This window comes from Corvus brachyrhynchos, unplaced genomic scaffold (genome assembly GCF_000691975.1).
Source record: "Corvus brachyrhynchos isolate BGI_N302 unplaced genomic scaffold, ASM69197v1 scaffold86, whole genome shotgun sequence".
Classification (NCBI taxonomy): Eukaryota; Metazoa; Chordata; class Aves; order Passeriformes; family Corvidae; genus Corvus; species Corvus brachyrhynchos.
Genome location: NW_008238647.1, coordinates 702,201 through 718,655, shown reverse-complemented (window position 1 = coordinate 718,655; position 16,455 = coordinate 702,201). Strand labels below are relative to the sequence as shown.

The 16,455-nt window shown below is 35.9% G+C and overlaps 1 protein-coding gene across 5 annotated transcripts in view; it reads left to right on the top strand.

Annotated features, from left to right (window-relative positions):
* Positions 1 to 16,455, top strand: part of DYNC2H1 (dynein cytoplasmic 2 heavy chain 1) — a 155,050-nt gene that overhangs the window by 94,202 nt on the left and 44,393 nt on the right. For 4 of the 5 annotated variants that reach the window (XM_017737642.1, XM_008636292.2, XM_017737644.1 and 1 more), the window contains exons 80-82: positions 1,034 to 1,109; positions 2,619 to 2,830; positions 4,563 to 4,667. In XM_017737642.1, coding sequence (XP_017593131.1) covers positions 1,034 to 1,109; positions 2,619 to 2,830; positions 4,563 to 4,667 — 393 coding nt within the window. Of the gene's footprint in view, positions 1 to 1,033; positions 1,110 to 2,618; positions 2,831 to 4,562; positions 4,668 to 12,384; positions 12,654 to 16,455 lie in introns of those variants that run through there. The other variant, XM_017737643.1, reaches the window with a different exon arrangement.

The following is a 16,455-nucleotide window of genomic DNA, read 5'->3' as shown; positions in this document are numbered from 1 at the left end:
GCTCCTGCCTGCATGGGGTTATTTTGTGATTCATGTACTAAGTGATACTGATGCAGAAGTGGGGTCCCATGGAAAAGATTCTGTGAATCCTGTTTGCTTGGGAGAGCAAATGGAAGATGTGTGAAAAGAGACACTGGGGGAAGGAGATGACACTGTCTACTCTTTCTTCACACAAACTCCTTCAAGGAGAAGGAAGAGCAAGGGAAATTGTTAGTTTCTTGTGAGGATTATAATGATTTCAGAGATGTGTTTCTTCTTTAGCTAAATTTTTAATTAAACTGAACATTTTTTTCTGGCTGCAGGTGCTTAAATTAAACAGACCAAAAAACCCACCAAACAGTAAACTGCTCTATGTCTTGTTTATTTTATTCTATTTAGACTAGATATGAAGTTACACTGTCATCTGAAGGATTTGATCTGGCCGAGCCTGGAATGTTGGAGAGTTTTTTTGCTAGTTTCGACTCTGTGATATTTTTAAGGTTGTTTACCTTTTGCAGTAACAGGCTTTTGAATATTGTGTTCAAGTAGTACAATGGGTGAAGATATTTAAAGTATTAAACTTACACGTGAATTCTCCTTTGTTCTTGTTCAAATTCACGTTCTTTGGCACCAGAGTATATTAAAGAATATGTTTGAAGAGTCAGTCCTATTTATGAAAATACTGTCTGTATACTGAAATACAAAGAGGCCCTCAGAAACAAAATGGTAATTCAGTTCATGATCTAGTCACAGATGTCAGTGAGTTTTAGTTGAAGTAAATATTGATAGAAAATAAAATAACCTTAAGTTTACATTTTTATACTCAGTGGATTCTGGTTTATGTGAGTATATAAAATTAAATGCACCGTTACAACTGAATTTTTTTTATACTACTACTACTGACTATTTCAAAAAATGCACTTAATGGACACAGGTTGTTTCTTTTTTCAGTAAGTATATTATACAGCATTCAGTAACCACATGGTGCTTGTATTTTACTTCATGATCATCACTGTGTGACTAATTAAATTGTTTGGATTTCTTTTCATGGTAGGGTTGGACCAAGTTCTATGAATTTTCTTTGTCTGATCTCCGTGCTGGTTTTGACATTATTGATAGACTCTTTGAGGGTAAGTCACTTCTTAAGGAAAGTCCCATTAGTTGGGATGTTGCATGTAGGAGCTTTATCTTTCTACAACATTCATATAAGAGAGGAGATGCTGTAGAGCTCATCACCAGTAAGCAAAACTAGAAAAACAGGGTGAATCATAAATCCATTTTTGGGTGGTTGGGTAAATCAAAAATTCTTGGTGCCCAAGGAGTATTCTGCTCAGCTTCTTGAGTCCGGAGGAACAAATTGGAGATACAGGCAGCCTGTAAGATGAAATCTTGTGTCTCCATTCCTTCCCAGTGTGAGTTCCCCAAAATATTGTATAAATGAATTGAATATGAATTATTAAAGAATTCTTCATATTGACACTCAGTATCAGACAGACCCCACTTCATTATTCTGTTAACCAGCGTAGGAATTTCTAATATTATTTAATATGTTGAAGGTAATTTTCTTCAACTCTTTGCATTTTGTACAATTTCAAAGTAAAGTTAGGAACTGATATGTAGAGATAAGTTACAATCGTTGACTCAAATGGGATTTGTGGATGATTAATACTTCTGGAATTAGACCTTAGTTGTGCAGACTTGAACCACACAGTGATGTAAAGAGATTGAATCATTAACTGTCAATGATAATCATTAATTATTACTGTGAAAATATCTTTTCTTACAAAGGAATGATTGAAGCACTAGGAAACAACAGTCACCACCAGTAAACCCCCTCTTAAAGTAATTGCCACTTCCGTCTTCCAAAGGACTTTAAGGATTACCTTTCTGACCAAGCTTTTATCTGCACATGAAAGCTATAGGATATAAGTAGTTCATTGTCCCATGCAGTTATTTTGGGCAACTGTGATAGAATGGAAGAAAAATAAGACATTTTGAACTTGTGGGGTATAGTTAGGTCAGAGTAGTCTAATGCAACATCAGGAAACTATTAGTAGCATGCTTAAATTTATGTGCTGTGTTGTGTGATTTATAATGATTTGCAGAGTATCTATCCTGGACCTCTTTGTGTTTGAAAGGATGACATTTCCACCAGTCTTACTTATTTGGAGCATGATCTGCTTTTGGTTTCATCAGTCAGTTTATTTTATGAGATCATATGGTACCATGGTAGAAAATAGCGTATACAATTTTATTTATGACAAAGGAGCACAAAATTGAAGTTTTAATAACATAATTTCTAATAAATAAATAAAAATAATTTCTAATAAATAAATAATTTTTAATAAATAAATAATAAAACCAATTGGTTCAAAAAGCACTTGAAGGCTAAAGTAAAATTTCTAATAATTCATTTGCAACACAGTAAGTGTTCATATTATCAATGACATATATTTACAAACTCTTTCCAAGTTTCTGCAGCTTTTGCTATTTGGTCATATAGAAGAACAATTTAAAATTAATTATTTGATGTATTAATTTCTTTTTATTTCCCTGAAGAACTGCAGTGACAAGAAGAAATGCTTATAATGCAGTGCTGTCCCGTGATACAAAACTAATGTTAATGAATTAATTCATAGGTTCCAAAGAATTTCAGTGGGAATTTGTTCATGGCTTGTTTGAAAATGCAATTTATGGAGGCCGTGTAGATAATTCCTTCGATATGAGGGTTCTTCGGTCCTACTTGGAGCAGCTTTTCAATTCACGAATCATTGGCAGTTTAAATGCCAGAGGCAAGAAGATGAGTAGTTTCCCATGTTCCATCTCTTTACCAAATTCCTGCAGTATTTTGGTAGGTATACATCTTCTACCACCTAATAATTTATTTTCAAGAACTGTTTTTGAAATATTTCCACAAAGAAAACTGAAGTTGCAATCCAAAGGATACCTCTGTTTCTTCAGAAAATTAGCTCTTTTTTGTGGAGCATTAATTCTTGTCAGTTCATTCACTCTTTTTTTTTTATTATATCTGATTGGACTGTGGTGCAGAGCAGCCTACCTATGAAGAAATCAGTAAAAGAAATTGAGTTAATTTATGCCAAGGATATAATTATATTTTTAGTTATATTTTTTTATATAATTAGTATATTAACGTAACAGTAGTTTTTTAAAGACTGCTAAATATTCCTGCAACTTCTGAATGAAATAGGAAAATCTAAATATACCTCTCTGTTTCCAAAATATATCAACATTCTGACAATCTGCTGACAGGCCATGGAGGGTATATGACATTTTATTTGGTGATAAATATGGATTCTGATTCTCCTTCTAGTAGAAGTGTAAATGAGAGGGAATTCCAACAGTCTAAACAACTGATCTCTCCCTGTCCTTTCACAATGTAATTCTTGGTTTTACTGTGATTAAGGTTCACTTGCATTTTAATGGAAGACTCCATAGTAGACCTCTAATATGAAATTATGTAAATAGTATTATCTCAGTTAAAGTAAATTGCTGTCATTTGGCATTCTTTACCTGGATTCTGACTGCTTAGGCTTGATTTGATTTGGAGTTATTTTATTACTTTAATATGAAAGTTATTTTTTATTTGCTATAGATGTTCTGAGTTAGCATCATAAAGAGAGAAGGAATAAACAAACCAGGCTGGTCTCTGTTCTTGTAGATAATATGTTCAAGTAGATGAACCTTTTTTTCTAGCCTGCCCAGCATTTAATATCTCTCGCTATCTTGTGTGATTATTTATGTAAGAATTTATAGTTTCGTGTCTTCAGTTAGTGTTTCTTCAGTGTTTGGTGTAGAGTTCTGCTGCTGTTGTTGCCTCTGAAGTGAGATTCCACATTAAAGTGAGTTGTGCATATCCAGCACATGCTCCTGCTAGCAAAGACAAAATGCATGTGACACATACACAACAGGGTGCAGCCAGACTTTCAGACAGTAAATATTTTTGCCTTTAAATCACAATAAAAAAGATGTCTAACACCATTAGCCTACCTTAGTCTGCAAGGCCTCTTTCTATTTTGTGCAAGAGGGCATCACTAGTGACTATTACACTGCAACTGCTATTGATGCTATTCCACATCTCCAATGATTATGCAAACCTATTTTTACCTAAACTATTTCACTTTCTTTGAGTGATAATATCTTCCTAGATTTAAATAGAAGTGAGTGCTCTTAATTTTATTAATATGTATTATACTTGTTTTAGAATTCCAAAGTATTTTTGGTTTTTTATTTTGTCATTACTCTTGCCTTTAAGTTTTCAAAAGAAGTATTGTACCTACTTTTCAGGGATAGTCTTGGCATATTTTTGTTTTCCTTTGATAGCATTACTGTAACCAGAATTGCTTTATGCTCTTTTAGAGTTATATGAAAGAAGATAGTTTCTGATAAATAAAATGAAGAAGTCTATAAATAAGATTACCATAATATGCCACGTCTTGTATACTTATTTTAGTCTTTGTGTTGTGCTCTGCACCTAATGAAATTCTTTTCAGCATATGCTGTTAATTTTCATGAGCAGAATAAAAAGTTCCCTCTGCTATGTCTATTTTTTTCTTCTTATGCAGGATTATCGTAATATTATTGAAAGCCTTCCAGAAGATGATAAACCTGACTTTTTTGGCCTCCCAGCTAATATTGCTCGTTCATCACAGCGTATGATCAGTTCCCAGGTAACTTTAGCATTTTTCATTGACTTCTGAATCTTTTCTGGAGCCATTATAAGCTGAAGAACCCAACCACCTGTTCATAAATGCAGTTTCCATAAGAAAGAGTAAATGGTTGTGTTTTTTTAATATGTTGACTTTTATCTGTAGAGTATTTTTATATAGTAACATTTAATCTTTAGTTACAAGAGCATTCATTTAGAACTTAAATAAACAAATACTTATTGAGAAGGTTTCCAACAGTATAATTCACTTTACAATGAAGAGTGGTACGATAGTTTTACACATAGAATATGGGTAAGATTTTTTGCTTTTGCTGGAAGAGAAATTCTGAAGAATTCTTCCACTAATTCCAGAATTCTTCCAATTAGTCAAAAAATTCCATCATTCCAATTAGAAATGTGTTTTTTTTGAAAAAATGTTATTCTCACTGAAGAATAGCTTATAACTACTTAGGCATGTCATAATGAAATTCCCATCGTAATGAAAAGGAAGTTTGAGGGTGCTGTAGGTCTTAATTTAAAAATTCACTGATTTGATGTATTTCCTTTATTGATTTAACTGTAAGATATGGCAGATGGCTTTATAATAGTCAAGAGTTCTCCACTATAATTTAATTGCAGTCTAGTCCAGATTTGAATATGTATTTAGTGTGTGAGAGTGCATTGATCTTAGTGTTGGAATAACAGGCAATGATTAAACATTTTTTACCTCTTTAAGAGTTGTGTGTAGAAATTGCAGCTTGTGTGAGTGACATGGGTCACTCATTATCCTGAGTACTGCTAAGGACCCAGCTGGGGCAGCTTTCCTACTTACCTTTGGGGGAGCCCAGAAATTCTGAATGTCCCTTGTTCTCCTCATTACTTTTTTTTTGTCAGTCTGTGAAGGGAAAAGATGGAGTGATTTGAATTCCTTATGTCTCCATTACCAGTATGTTTGGTTCTTTGGACAAAGCTTTTCATTGCTAGTATTGTGTCAGTTCTCTTAGGTGTCAATTCAGCTGCTTAAAAATTGGTATCTTGTATAAATCTGGAGATGTCCTGGTGCATTTAAGACATCTACTAGGAAGTGTCAAATACAATGCAGGACCCAAGTGAATATACATGCTCTACTGGGCCAGCAACTGGAATTCAGGGCAAAATGGCACTAGAAGCCATTGTTTAAGCAACTGATTCCCATTTCTTGAACGCCCTGATCCAGTAGGGTATTGGTCTGGGGGTCCTATGTCATATTTGTCTATCTCTAACATTTTCATGTCACTATGTGTAACAACTGAATTGAGCTCCTAGAGCCTAGAGTCAAGGGAGTAGTTTGACTAAGTGGCTGTACCTCAGCCTGAGTTGAAATTCAGTAATACTCATAGGCAGGTGAAAGTTCACCTTTTGTTTATTCAGGTCTGCTGGTCATTCTAATACCTTTTAGATCAAATATGGAGCAAGTTCAGGACTTCAAAGCAAAGCTTAAATTCTTTGTTCTATATTTTTCTTCCATTGCTTTTCAGTGAAGTCTGGATGAGAGCACACAGTTACTGTATAAGTGCAGTTAAACAGTACAAATCTTTTAAATACTTACTAACATAGTTTATTTGACTGGTAAATTAGTAGTGTGAGATAACGTGAAAGTTGATGGATTCGAGAATCTTGCATCAGGATCTGTATATCAAGGCTCTCTTTAATTTTCTGCACAGCCTTAGCATGCTGTTTTATGTATGGACAAGTTATAGAGGGAAAAAATTAAATCATAGAATCATAGGTTGGAAGAAACTAAAGTGATAATCTGGCCCAGCCTTTCTTGGCAAAATCTGTTGGAAGTTCCCTATAACTGAAATTTCCAATAATTTCAAGACTAAGAATTACAGTTTTTTAAAAAATATCTAATTGTTTGCTTACAGTCGCTTAAAAAGGCCTCCAAGCAGAAATTTTCTATTGATATAAGACCTCTGATCTGCTGAAAAAAAAAGGCATTTGCATATTGCATTTGTTGCCTATCAAATATAGTACTGTAAACTTTTTAAAATACATCTATTCACTTAAATCCGTAGCTGTATTGTCAAACTATTTGTGGTTTCTCTAGAACATGAAAATATAAAGATATGTAAAGACAAATCAGTAGGATGAAGGTGCCTGAGGTAATAGGATGAACTCAAGAACTTGTCTCTTACAAAGCTAATACATGCTCCGAGATTCAATGTAGCTGTCTTTGGTTTTGTCTTAAAATCATTTACATAAACAACCATTTAGATGCTTTTGTTTCTCTCAGATTCACTGTAGACTGCTGCTTATTTTTTTTATTTCAGCTGTACTTGCACAACCTGTTAAAAGCTGCAGTTGTTAAAAATCCTCATATTTGAGAATCAGAATATACTCAGAGTTTCTGTGTGAAGGGAAATAGATAATGAGTGCATTTGCATGTAAACTCACTCTGCTGAACTGGTCTGCCATAGCATTGATTCTAAGCTATAAACTACGGATTATAGTCTTGAATATGTGAGACTGCTGTAGTTAAAATTCTGTGAGATGTTTTTTTTGTCATAGGAGATATTTTCTCACCCTTCCAATAGTATTTTGCGGTATTTCTTTAAGTCTTAGGCAGTTTAAGTAACAGAAACATGAGATTTTCCTTAAACTGTGCTTCTCCCTCCCTGTGAATCCTACTCCTTTTCCATTTCTGACAGTTTGGCAGCTGTTTTAGATCCATAGGTGATCCCATGGTTCACAGCTGGAAACTGAATGATTGTTTTCCTACAGGAGTGTTTCTCAGAAATCCATTACCAAGCTAAAGCAAAGCAAAGGTGGATGAACAAGGGTAGTCAGAAATCAGTTGCTACCAGCTCAGCCACCATGTCTCTAGGACCAGAAAGGCAAAAGGCAATACCACATCCACTACTTCACTGATTCTGTAGACTTTCTATGAATATGATTAATTTTTCATGCCTAGAAGTGATAGTTTGTGTTGCTGCAGCAACACACTGTACTGTAGTAGAAATAGGCTGCAGCACAGTGCGGCATTTTGCAGTCATGCAGATATCTCTTTTGTAATCTACGCATTGCTTGTGTTTGGGTAAACCTAAAACAGCAATAAGAAGAAAGGGACTTTTTTCAGAAATTTTACAAGTGATGACTGTATTTGCAGCTTTCCTAATTTAAAAGCTAAATATTGCTACCAGTATTATTTTTACATTGGCAATTACTAATTGAAATTTTAGAAATTATGTCTTCCAGTGTTCTGTGGTGTGATTCAGAGAATATTAATATTAAATCCATACTGGGAAAAGCCTTTTTTTTTTTTTAAGAAAACATTTTACTTAAAAACACATGATATTTTTAGAAACATGAATTAGATTTTTTTTCTGAATTTTGTGCTTAGTTGCTCTACATAGGTAAGGATAAGTAAATTTTTAGAGGCTGGATTTCTAGAGTTCGCTGTGTCTCTTTGGTTCTGCCTCACCTGATGTTTGAACAAGCCTTTGACACATCTCCTATGTTGAATATGGTCATGAATAATCTCACATCTCTTGCTGTTTCTCTTTGCACAACAGTGCATTAAAATAAAAAAAAACTCCACTTACAGTGCAGCTGCAGGAGTCAGTATACCTCATCCTACCTGTTTTACACCAATAGAGATTTTCTGTACATCTGCAGATGTTCCTCATACTCCACAAGTCCTCACCACTTAGTTACAGTCATGCTTCTTTCTCCTAAGCTGATAAACACTGTATTTTGCCTGCATATTGGCCTGTATTCAGGTGGTCCAGTCTCCCAGTGTGTTAAACCAATGATTGTAGCAATCAGAATGTGTGGAGGTTGGCTTTAGGCATCCTGTGCAATGAGAAGAGTCTGTAATTTAGATATTTCTCCAGTAACCTTCTTGCAAAGTGGGCTTTTGGTGCCAGTGTACTCATCTCTTATTCTTAGTTTTGTGCTTTTATGAATTCTTATGAACAAATTTCATCCTTCATTATAATTTTAATAGAACTATACATAAGTGTCATCATCAAAATAAAATGTATCATATGTGATAAATGGAATTTTTACATTGAAACAGACAAGCCTGCATGTATTTTTACACCTTTAAAAAGCAGTAAGGACTATCCTTTTCTGTGCAGGATTTACCATACATGTAACTAATATGACTTATGCCAGTAACCCCCCTAGGAAGATGAAATGAAAATGCAGAGGCATTATTGTTTTTTCTCCCTTCTCTGCACAGCAGACATAGTCATTGCAGGCACTCCAGAGAGTGTAGCACATAAAGCTGCCTGTGTTAAGTGATCCCAACAAACCTTGCCGAATACAAATGACTACAGCCTGTTTGTAGTAGCTATATATGATCAGTCGACTGGGTAATCTAAACATTCTTCAATAATACAGTAAATTACTTTGAGAAGAAAGCCAATCAGTAACTGGCAAGTTGTGCAAGACTTCAAATATGACTGCCAATGATAATGAATATGGCTAGCACGTGGTTTGCTCATTGCTAACTTCTGTATACAATACTGTGTTTAATAATTCTAAAAATATCTTGCCTCAGGAATTCAGCATTCTTTTGCACATTTTAATGCTTCACAGGGAGTATCATGGGAGACAGGTTAAGCCTCAGTAAGGTTGAAGAATAGGTCGTTTTTGATATTTTCGTAAATGAATGAGTACAGTCTCTCACATTATCATGCAAAGATGAAGGATAGTTACAGTCTCTCTGTACTAGGACAGCATCTTGATTCTTTTGTGTCCACCATCCCAGTGATGGCACAAGTGGAAGGCAAGTCTGTGGATTTGCAGTAGCTTTTTAGGACCTCCTAAGGTTGATTGTGCATGCATAATTGAAACTTGCTTTTTAAAGTTCATGGAATAATGTCTTAAGTGAGTGGAGAGTGAGGAAAAAAAGACAGTGTGTGATGAACTGACCACAGCCCCCATTCTCTGTCGCTCTGCACTATTTGGGTTGGATAGGGTAGAGAATTCAGGAATTAAGTTGATCCCAGGAAGAAATGAGATATGACAAAAAGGCATTTGAAGATTTATTTCTCATTATCCTACTCTGATTTGATTAGCAATAAATTAAATCCGTTTCTGCAATTCAAGCCTGTTTTGCTCGTGATGCTGACTGGTGAGTGATCTCTCCCTGTCCTTAGCTTGACCCATGAACCTTTCTTTACATTTTTTTTTCCTTGTCCAGCTGGGAAGTAGAGTGATAGAACAGCTTTAGAGGGCACCTGGTGGCCAGCCACGGTCAATCCAATACATCTTCAAAAAGCTTAAGGACATCAGAAATGTAATATAATACTTTATTTTACAAAACAAAATAATTGCTGAAGAGTCCACAGATTGTAGCTTCTTACCAAATTTTCAAAGAAACACTATAAAATTATGTAATTGTAGAATTTATATACAAATTAAAAATTTTGACCTCTGAATACTTATAACCTACATATTAACTGTTCAACTGAACTTGATGAAAGTATTTATCCTCCTATATTTTGTCCTTTGTAATTTTATTTGCTTTTCAACCAGGCCAGTGATATTCTGCAGTTCGGGTGGTTCAGATTTTGCAACCAAGTTACTTGCTTTAAGAACCTTTTACATACTAATTTTATAGACTCAAATAGAATCCAAATCCATCTAGCATTTTCTGTGACAGGGCAGAGGATATAAGGTAATATTTTCCCAGATACATCTCTCTCAAGCTGCATGCTTGTCTTTGCCTGTTTCGTCTCAGAGTGAGTGACAGGAATGACTCTCACTTCTCCTAGTTAGCAACACTATTATTTTTATTAACTGAAAGCAGTTGCAGATAAGTGGTTTGAGATGCTCCTTTTTCTTTTAACCATAGATTTTTATCTCAGCTCTTTTGATAATAATTGGTTCTGCTTTTCTGCCCCATCTAACTAATTTCTTTGTGGATTCCACCTGGTATTCATGAAAGCACCGTAAGGAGTTAAACAATTCCTGTAACTTTAATGTGCTGCTTTGTATTATTGCCAAGAGGACTGACGTACTATTTGACCTATTTGCAGGAATACCTTTCCCATCAGGTTATACTGTAGGTGCTTTACCTGACTGTCTGCCCAGCACCTTTTCTTTGGATTGTCATCACTGCCTCATAAGCCTGGTTTAAAGCTCTGCTTGCTAGAACCAGTCCTGCTGGCAGGTATTTGTCACAGTTTGTCACAGAGGTGACACACACTTTGCAGCCAAGTTAACATTCCCCTGTTCTGTCCCATTCCCTTCACAAGCAGAACTGCCGAGAGCACCACCTGGGCCCCCACATCAGTGGTCACCTGCCACTTTCTCTTGAAGGCACTGGTTCTGATCCGTGTGTCGGGCCCCAGTAGCCCACATGCTGATAGAACTTTACCCTCCTCACCTGTTTCTACTTACTCTGCAATTGCACATCTGCAGGTGGAGAAGGAGCCTTTTCATTCTTGCTGGAAGTCACAAACTTGCCCTTTTATTTACCAGTACGGGCATAATTTTTTGGATAGTCACTACACGTTGGCAGCTAAACTAATATAACAGAAAAAATATTTTCTAAGAGTGATAGTCATCTAACAAAGCTTGATTTTTCTGAGAGTAAGGTGCCTAATCTTATGGTTATCTGGGCTCCCTGTGTATTACAGTGCAACTCCAAAATACCGTATTCATACCTGCCATGGAGTGAATTATGTAGATGTGTGAATTCCTGTTTCCTTCACTGATTTTATCTTCAGTTAGTGTTTTAATATTTCTTAAAATGCCTCCTGTTTTAATACCAAATATTTTACTTAGATGTTATTCTAACATTTCCCACAAGTCAATGGTATTTTTAAAACAGATACCGTGGAATTAGAGTTTATCTTTGAAATACACAGAGAGGTTCCGTCAGATTTTTAGTTCAGCTCTTAGAGAATATTTGGTTTAAATCCTACTAGAAAAGACTTCTGATGTATTTATTGATTTATTGAAATTTCCGTGACTGATACTGGAATAATTTCTTATGAGTTTATTTTTCTTTTAAATGTTTAGGTACTGTGATAGAAAAATATGATAAGCCCAATTCAAAGCCCAACTGAAACTAAAAAAAGAAACCCAGTGTAATACCTCTCAACTAGCTTCAATCATATGAATATTATCCACCTCTTCTTACCTAGTCATCCTTTTTTTTTTTTTTGTTATTAAGGAAAGACAAGCATTTACAGGGAATAATTTGTGCCAGTCTTAGATAGGCATCTAAAATAAAGGAGTGAATCACCTTTTGGAATTACCTATTTCTTTCCATTGAACTTTGGATCAAACTTTGTAATAATGTCAGCAGCATTTCTAAAACTTGTATAATGAACATTTTAATGAGCATTTAGGAGATTAAAGAAAACAGCTGTAACTAGGAGGTTGTTGCATATGCAGAACACAGGAAGGTTTCTTTTCTACTGAAAACTGGACTATTTGAAAAATTAGATTTTTATTGTATCAGGATTTGGAAAATAGTTGCATTTGCCATTTCTGCATTGAATATTGTAACAGTGTAAGTATAGTTGTCACTTGTATTTCATATCTAAGTATTCAATTTAAAATTGAAAAGTTCAGGGGGAGGAAGTGAAATTTAAAGCATCTTAAAGTATGCAAGTTATAGTGCTTGTCTGAAAGACAAAAAAGGAATTTTATTAGTTAGTGGACGTATTTTTTTGCGTGTTTTATCTTCCAGGGCAGTAAAGACCAACACATTTCAAATTTCATTTGTTTGTTACCAGCTTTATTTTATTCAAGTGCTGAAGCAAGTGAATGGTTCCCACCATTGTGCATCCTTAGGCAAGGCCATCATTCCCATTAATGGAAGAGAGTTTGCTTGTGAGACTGACCTTTTACTTGCCCACTGTCTGCCAGCATGCTGAGAGTGCACTCGATCTCCTCATCAAGATCATTGATAAAGATACTAAACAGAATTGGCCCCACTACTGAGCCTCAGGAAAACCACTGGTGACTGGCCAACAGCTGGTTTGAAGTCCCTGGTAGTGTATGAGTGTGTTCATGTTCTTTGTGTGGACTGTTTCTCTCCCATTATTATCTGCTCCTTTGCTTCCTACACCATGCACAGAGGCCTTAGAATACTTCAGGTTCTATGTACCATGCCTCACATTCTCTTACATTCAGCCAATGCCCCATGTTTTTTTGAACTTCTTCATATGTGTTGAAACCTGTCTTAATTGTTTCCTGCTGGTCTTATGTCCAGCTGGGCTTTGGCTTTTCTAATTTCATCTTGAATTTCCCAAGCAGTTCTTTCACTGTCCTTGATATTTTTTATGTGTTGCTTTTTTTTTTGCCTTTCAATCCACAGAGATATTCCATGCTTACTCAGTCATTTTGCTAAAAATCCTGGCATTTCTGCACAATGAGAGGACTTGTTCTGAAGCTCATTGAAAAATATTCTTTTATTCCCCTTTTTAATCAACTGAAATTAATGTGCTGACCACTCTACTGCCTCAAATTTTCTCTCTCCTTACTATACTGTATCATATTTTCCCTCTCCCTTATGCGTATTAAACCAGTGTCTTATTTCCTTAAGTCCAAAATCTTAACTCTGCAGTTTACTTCATGGGTATCCTCAACATATATATAAATATAAATAATAATTTCTGCCTGCGTTTGCAATGTTGTCTGTTAACCACCACTTTAGAAATTTCCTGCAGTGAAGTCATCATCAATTATACAGCTTTTTCACATATATTTTGAAATACAAAGATGCACAGTTGCAAATAATGGTATTTAGAGGGCTTCTGTGACTAAAAGGTAACTCTTAATTTAAGATTTTGTAAGCTATAATTCCCATGAAAAAATTGTTGATGCACTTCTTTGACACAGTATAAAGCTTGTGTGTTTTTTTCTCATACTCAGTAAAAATCTCATCTTGCAGATCACTGCTGTAAATGTCAATTTGATTTTTACAGAACTACAGTGCAGAGTGTTATAGAGAGTATTTAAAAATGCCTAGGAATGATCCATGCCTGTATTCATACTTATTTTCATGTGGGAGGAGTGACTGATACCCCAGAGGGCTGTGCTGGTGTTCAACAAGACCTGGACAGGCCGGGAAGTTGGGCAGAGGGAAACCTAATGCAGTTCAAAGGCAAATGCAGAGTTCTGCACCTGGGAAGGAATAACCCCATGCACCAGCACAGACTGAGGTCTGACCTGCTGGAAAGCAGCTCTGCAGAGAAGGACCTGGGGGTCCTCATGGACAACAAGCTGTCCCTGAGCCAGCAGTAGCCAAGAAGGCCAGAGAGTTCCTGGGGTGCATTAGGAAGAGCTTTGTCAGCAGGTCGAGAGAGGTGATCCTGCCCCTCTACTCAGCCCTGGTGAGGCACATCTGGAATGCTGTGTCCAGTGCTGGATTCCGCAGTTCAAGAAAGATGAGGAGCTGCTGCAGAGGGCTCAGGGGAGAACTGTGATGATTGGGGGACTGGAGCATCTCTCTTATGAGAGAGTTGCGTCTGTTTCACCTGGAGAAGGGACGACTGAGGATTTTTATCAATGTTTACAGATATCTTAAGGGTGGGTATCAAGAAGCTGGGGCCAGACTCTCTTCACTGATGCCCAGTGACAGGACAAGGGGCAGTGGGCACGAACTGAATCACAGGATATTCCATCTGAATATGAGGGAAAACTTCCTAAATGTGTGGGTGACAGAACACTGGAACAGGCTGCCAGAGAGGATGTGGTTGAATACCTCCTCTTCTGGAGATATTGAAAACCTGTCTGGAGGTGATGCTGTGTGGCCTGCTCTGGGTGAACCTACTTTGGTGGGGAGGTTGGACTAGATGATCTCTAGAGGCCCCTTCCAACCCCAACCACTCTGTCATTCTGTGATTCATACCATGGCATTTCATACTCATCATGAATGGCAGCTGAATCATTTGAAAACTTGAGAGGTTGTTCTAGCAGAAATTTGACATAGAAAATTAATATTCACATAGTGTTATTTAATATTAACATTCATATTCACATATTTAACGTTACATCAGGATGACTTAAGAAAATTATGGTATCTGAACAATGTCAAGTTCAAAAAATCAGGCAAAAAGCATGTTGCCCAACTGAATACTCCACAGGAATTAATACTAGCACAGAAATCTCACACTGAATACATTCTTTTTAGAGATGGGATTGCTTAAAGAGAAACAATAATTTGTTTAATGAGATCCATCAGAAGTCAAAAGGAATAGGTAATTGGGCCTTAGTGTAGCTACTAAATACAGTATTTATTTAAAATAAATACTCTTGCTCTTCTGTCTGTACTTGAAAATGAGAAATTTTGTAGGAAAAAAGTTACCTTTTTATAACTATTTTTTATTATGTGATGAGTATTTCTCAAGTTAAAATTAATGTTAAACTAATAATGAAGAACAGTGTAGAGCAATCTAGTAAAGTAGACAAGGTATGAACCAGGGTCAGGAAACATGAAGCAAATTTTGCCTCATTAAATCTAATTGCTGTGATCTCACTGACTTCAGTAAAACAGCATTTTATCATTAGGTTCTTTTTTTTTTTTTACTTAGTTTCTGATGTGCTCTTATTTTCAGCAAGTCACTGGCTGATTCTGTACCTCTTCCTACTATTCCTTGCATATCCTTTTACTTAGATTAAAACTGCTCTCTGTCTTCCTAGAACTGTGATCAGGTATATGGTTCCAGTGCTGCTTTTTGCCTTGTTTCTGAGAGCAACAGAGACGGAAGGTGTAGGGGAGGGTGTATGAGGACATTGGCAACTCTTAAATTGCTGGATCATGCTTGAGTTTGTACACCAAATCTCCTCGGCTGTTACTACCCAAGTCAGATAAAGAAAAGTTGGGGTATGTCCTCCCAATATTGGAGTCATACATCTGACTCTGCAGTACTTCTACTGTGTATAGAATAGGTGGGCTGTGGTGTGGGGTTATTTTTCAAGGTGCAGCTGTAGTGATAGCTGCAGCTTCTTGAGTGTTTGTCAACAGACACAATTTTCTCTTTCACAATCTAGCTCAACAGAACTCAGAGCATGAATTTTATATTTACTGCTCCTCCGTTATTCTAATTGTGCCACATAGAGTAATGAGTTTAATTATTGAAAAGTATTTTAATTATTGAAAAGCAATTTATATTATTCTTGAACTTCTTATGTTATTACTATAAATTCCAGATGAACGTAAATTTATTTTCTTAAAATAATTTAGCAATTATATAACCCTTCAATTGTTCAGAGTGTTTAATTACTGACATTTATTACATCCCACATCACAAATATATGACTAACAGTCTCTAGTAGAAATTGATGAGTAATGTCAATCTGTATTTATTACCCTGCAATAAGAGAGATCTGAGTACTTAAAAAGGATTTTTAAAATATGGGGAATATTTTGAATACACGTGTGGTGATGCATGAAAGAAATGTGCTGTGCCATTAATGGAGTAGAAGCCACAGTACTGTGCTCTAGCAAAAAGAGCTAGAAAACATCTCTTTACCAATTTAGTGATTCAATGTAATGCTTCAAATAACCTTACTAATTCCCATGGGATTGGTGCTGTGTATATGAGAATATATTGGTGGTGCTCTGCATATGAGAAGTTTGTTCTCTTCTAAAAACAGGCTGCCATTGTCCAGTCTCTTTGAATTTTGTTAGGATATGTAATTAGTTAAGGTCAATCACCTCTTCTGGCATGCCTTTTAGCATCATGGTCTCCAGGTAATGTGTATCCTGTGGACCTGTATGAAGTAAAACTCAGTTATTCTTCAGGAGAAGGTTCAGCTAGAGTACTGTCTGTGTCAGTACTGGGCTTGTGCTGTCCATA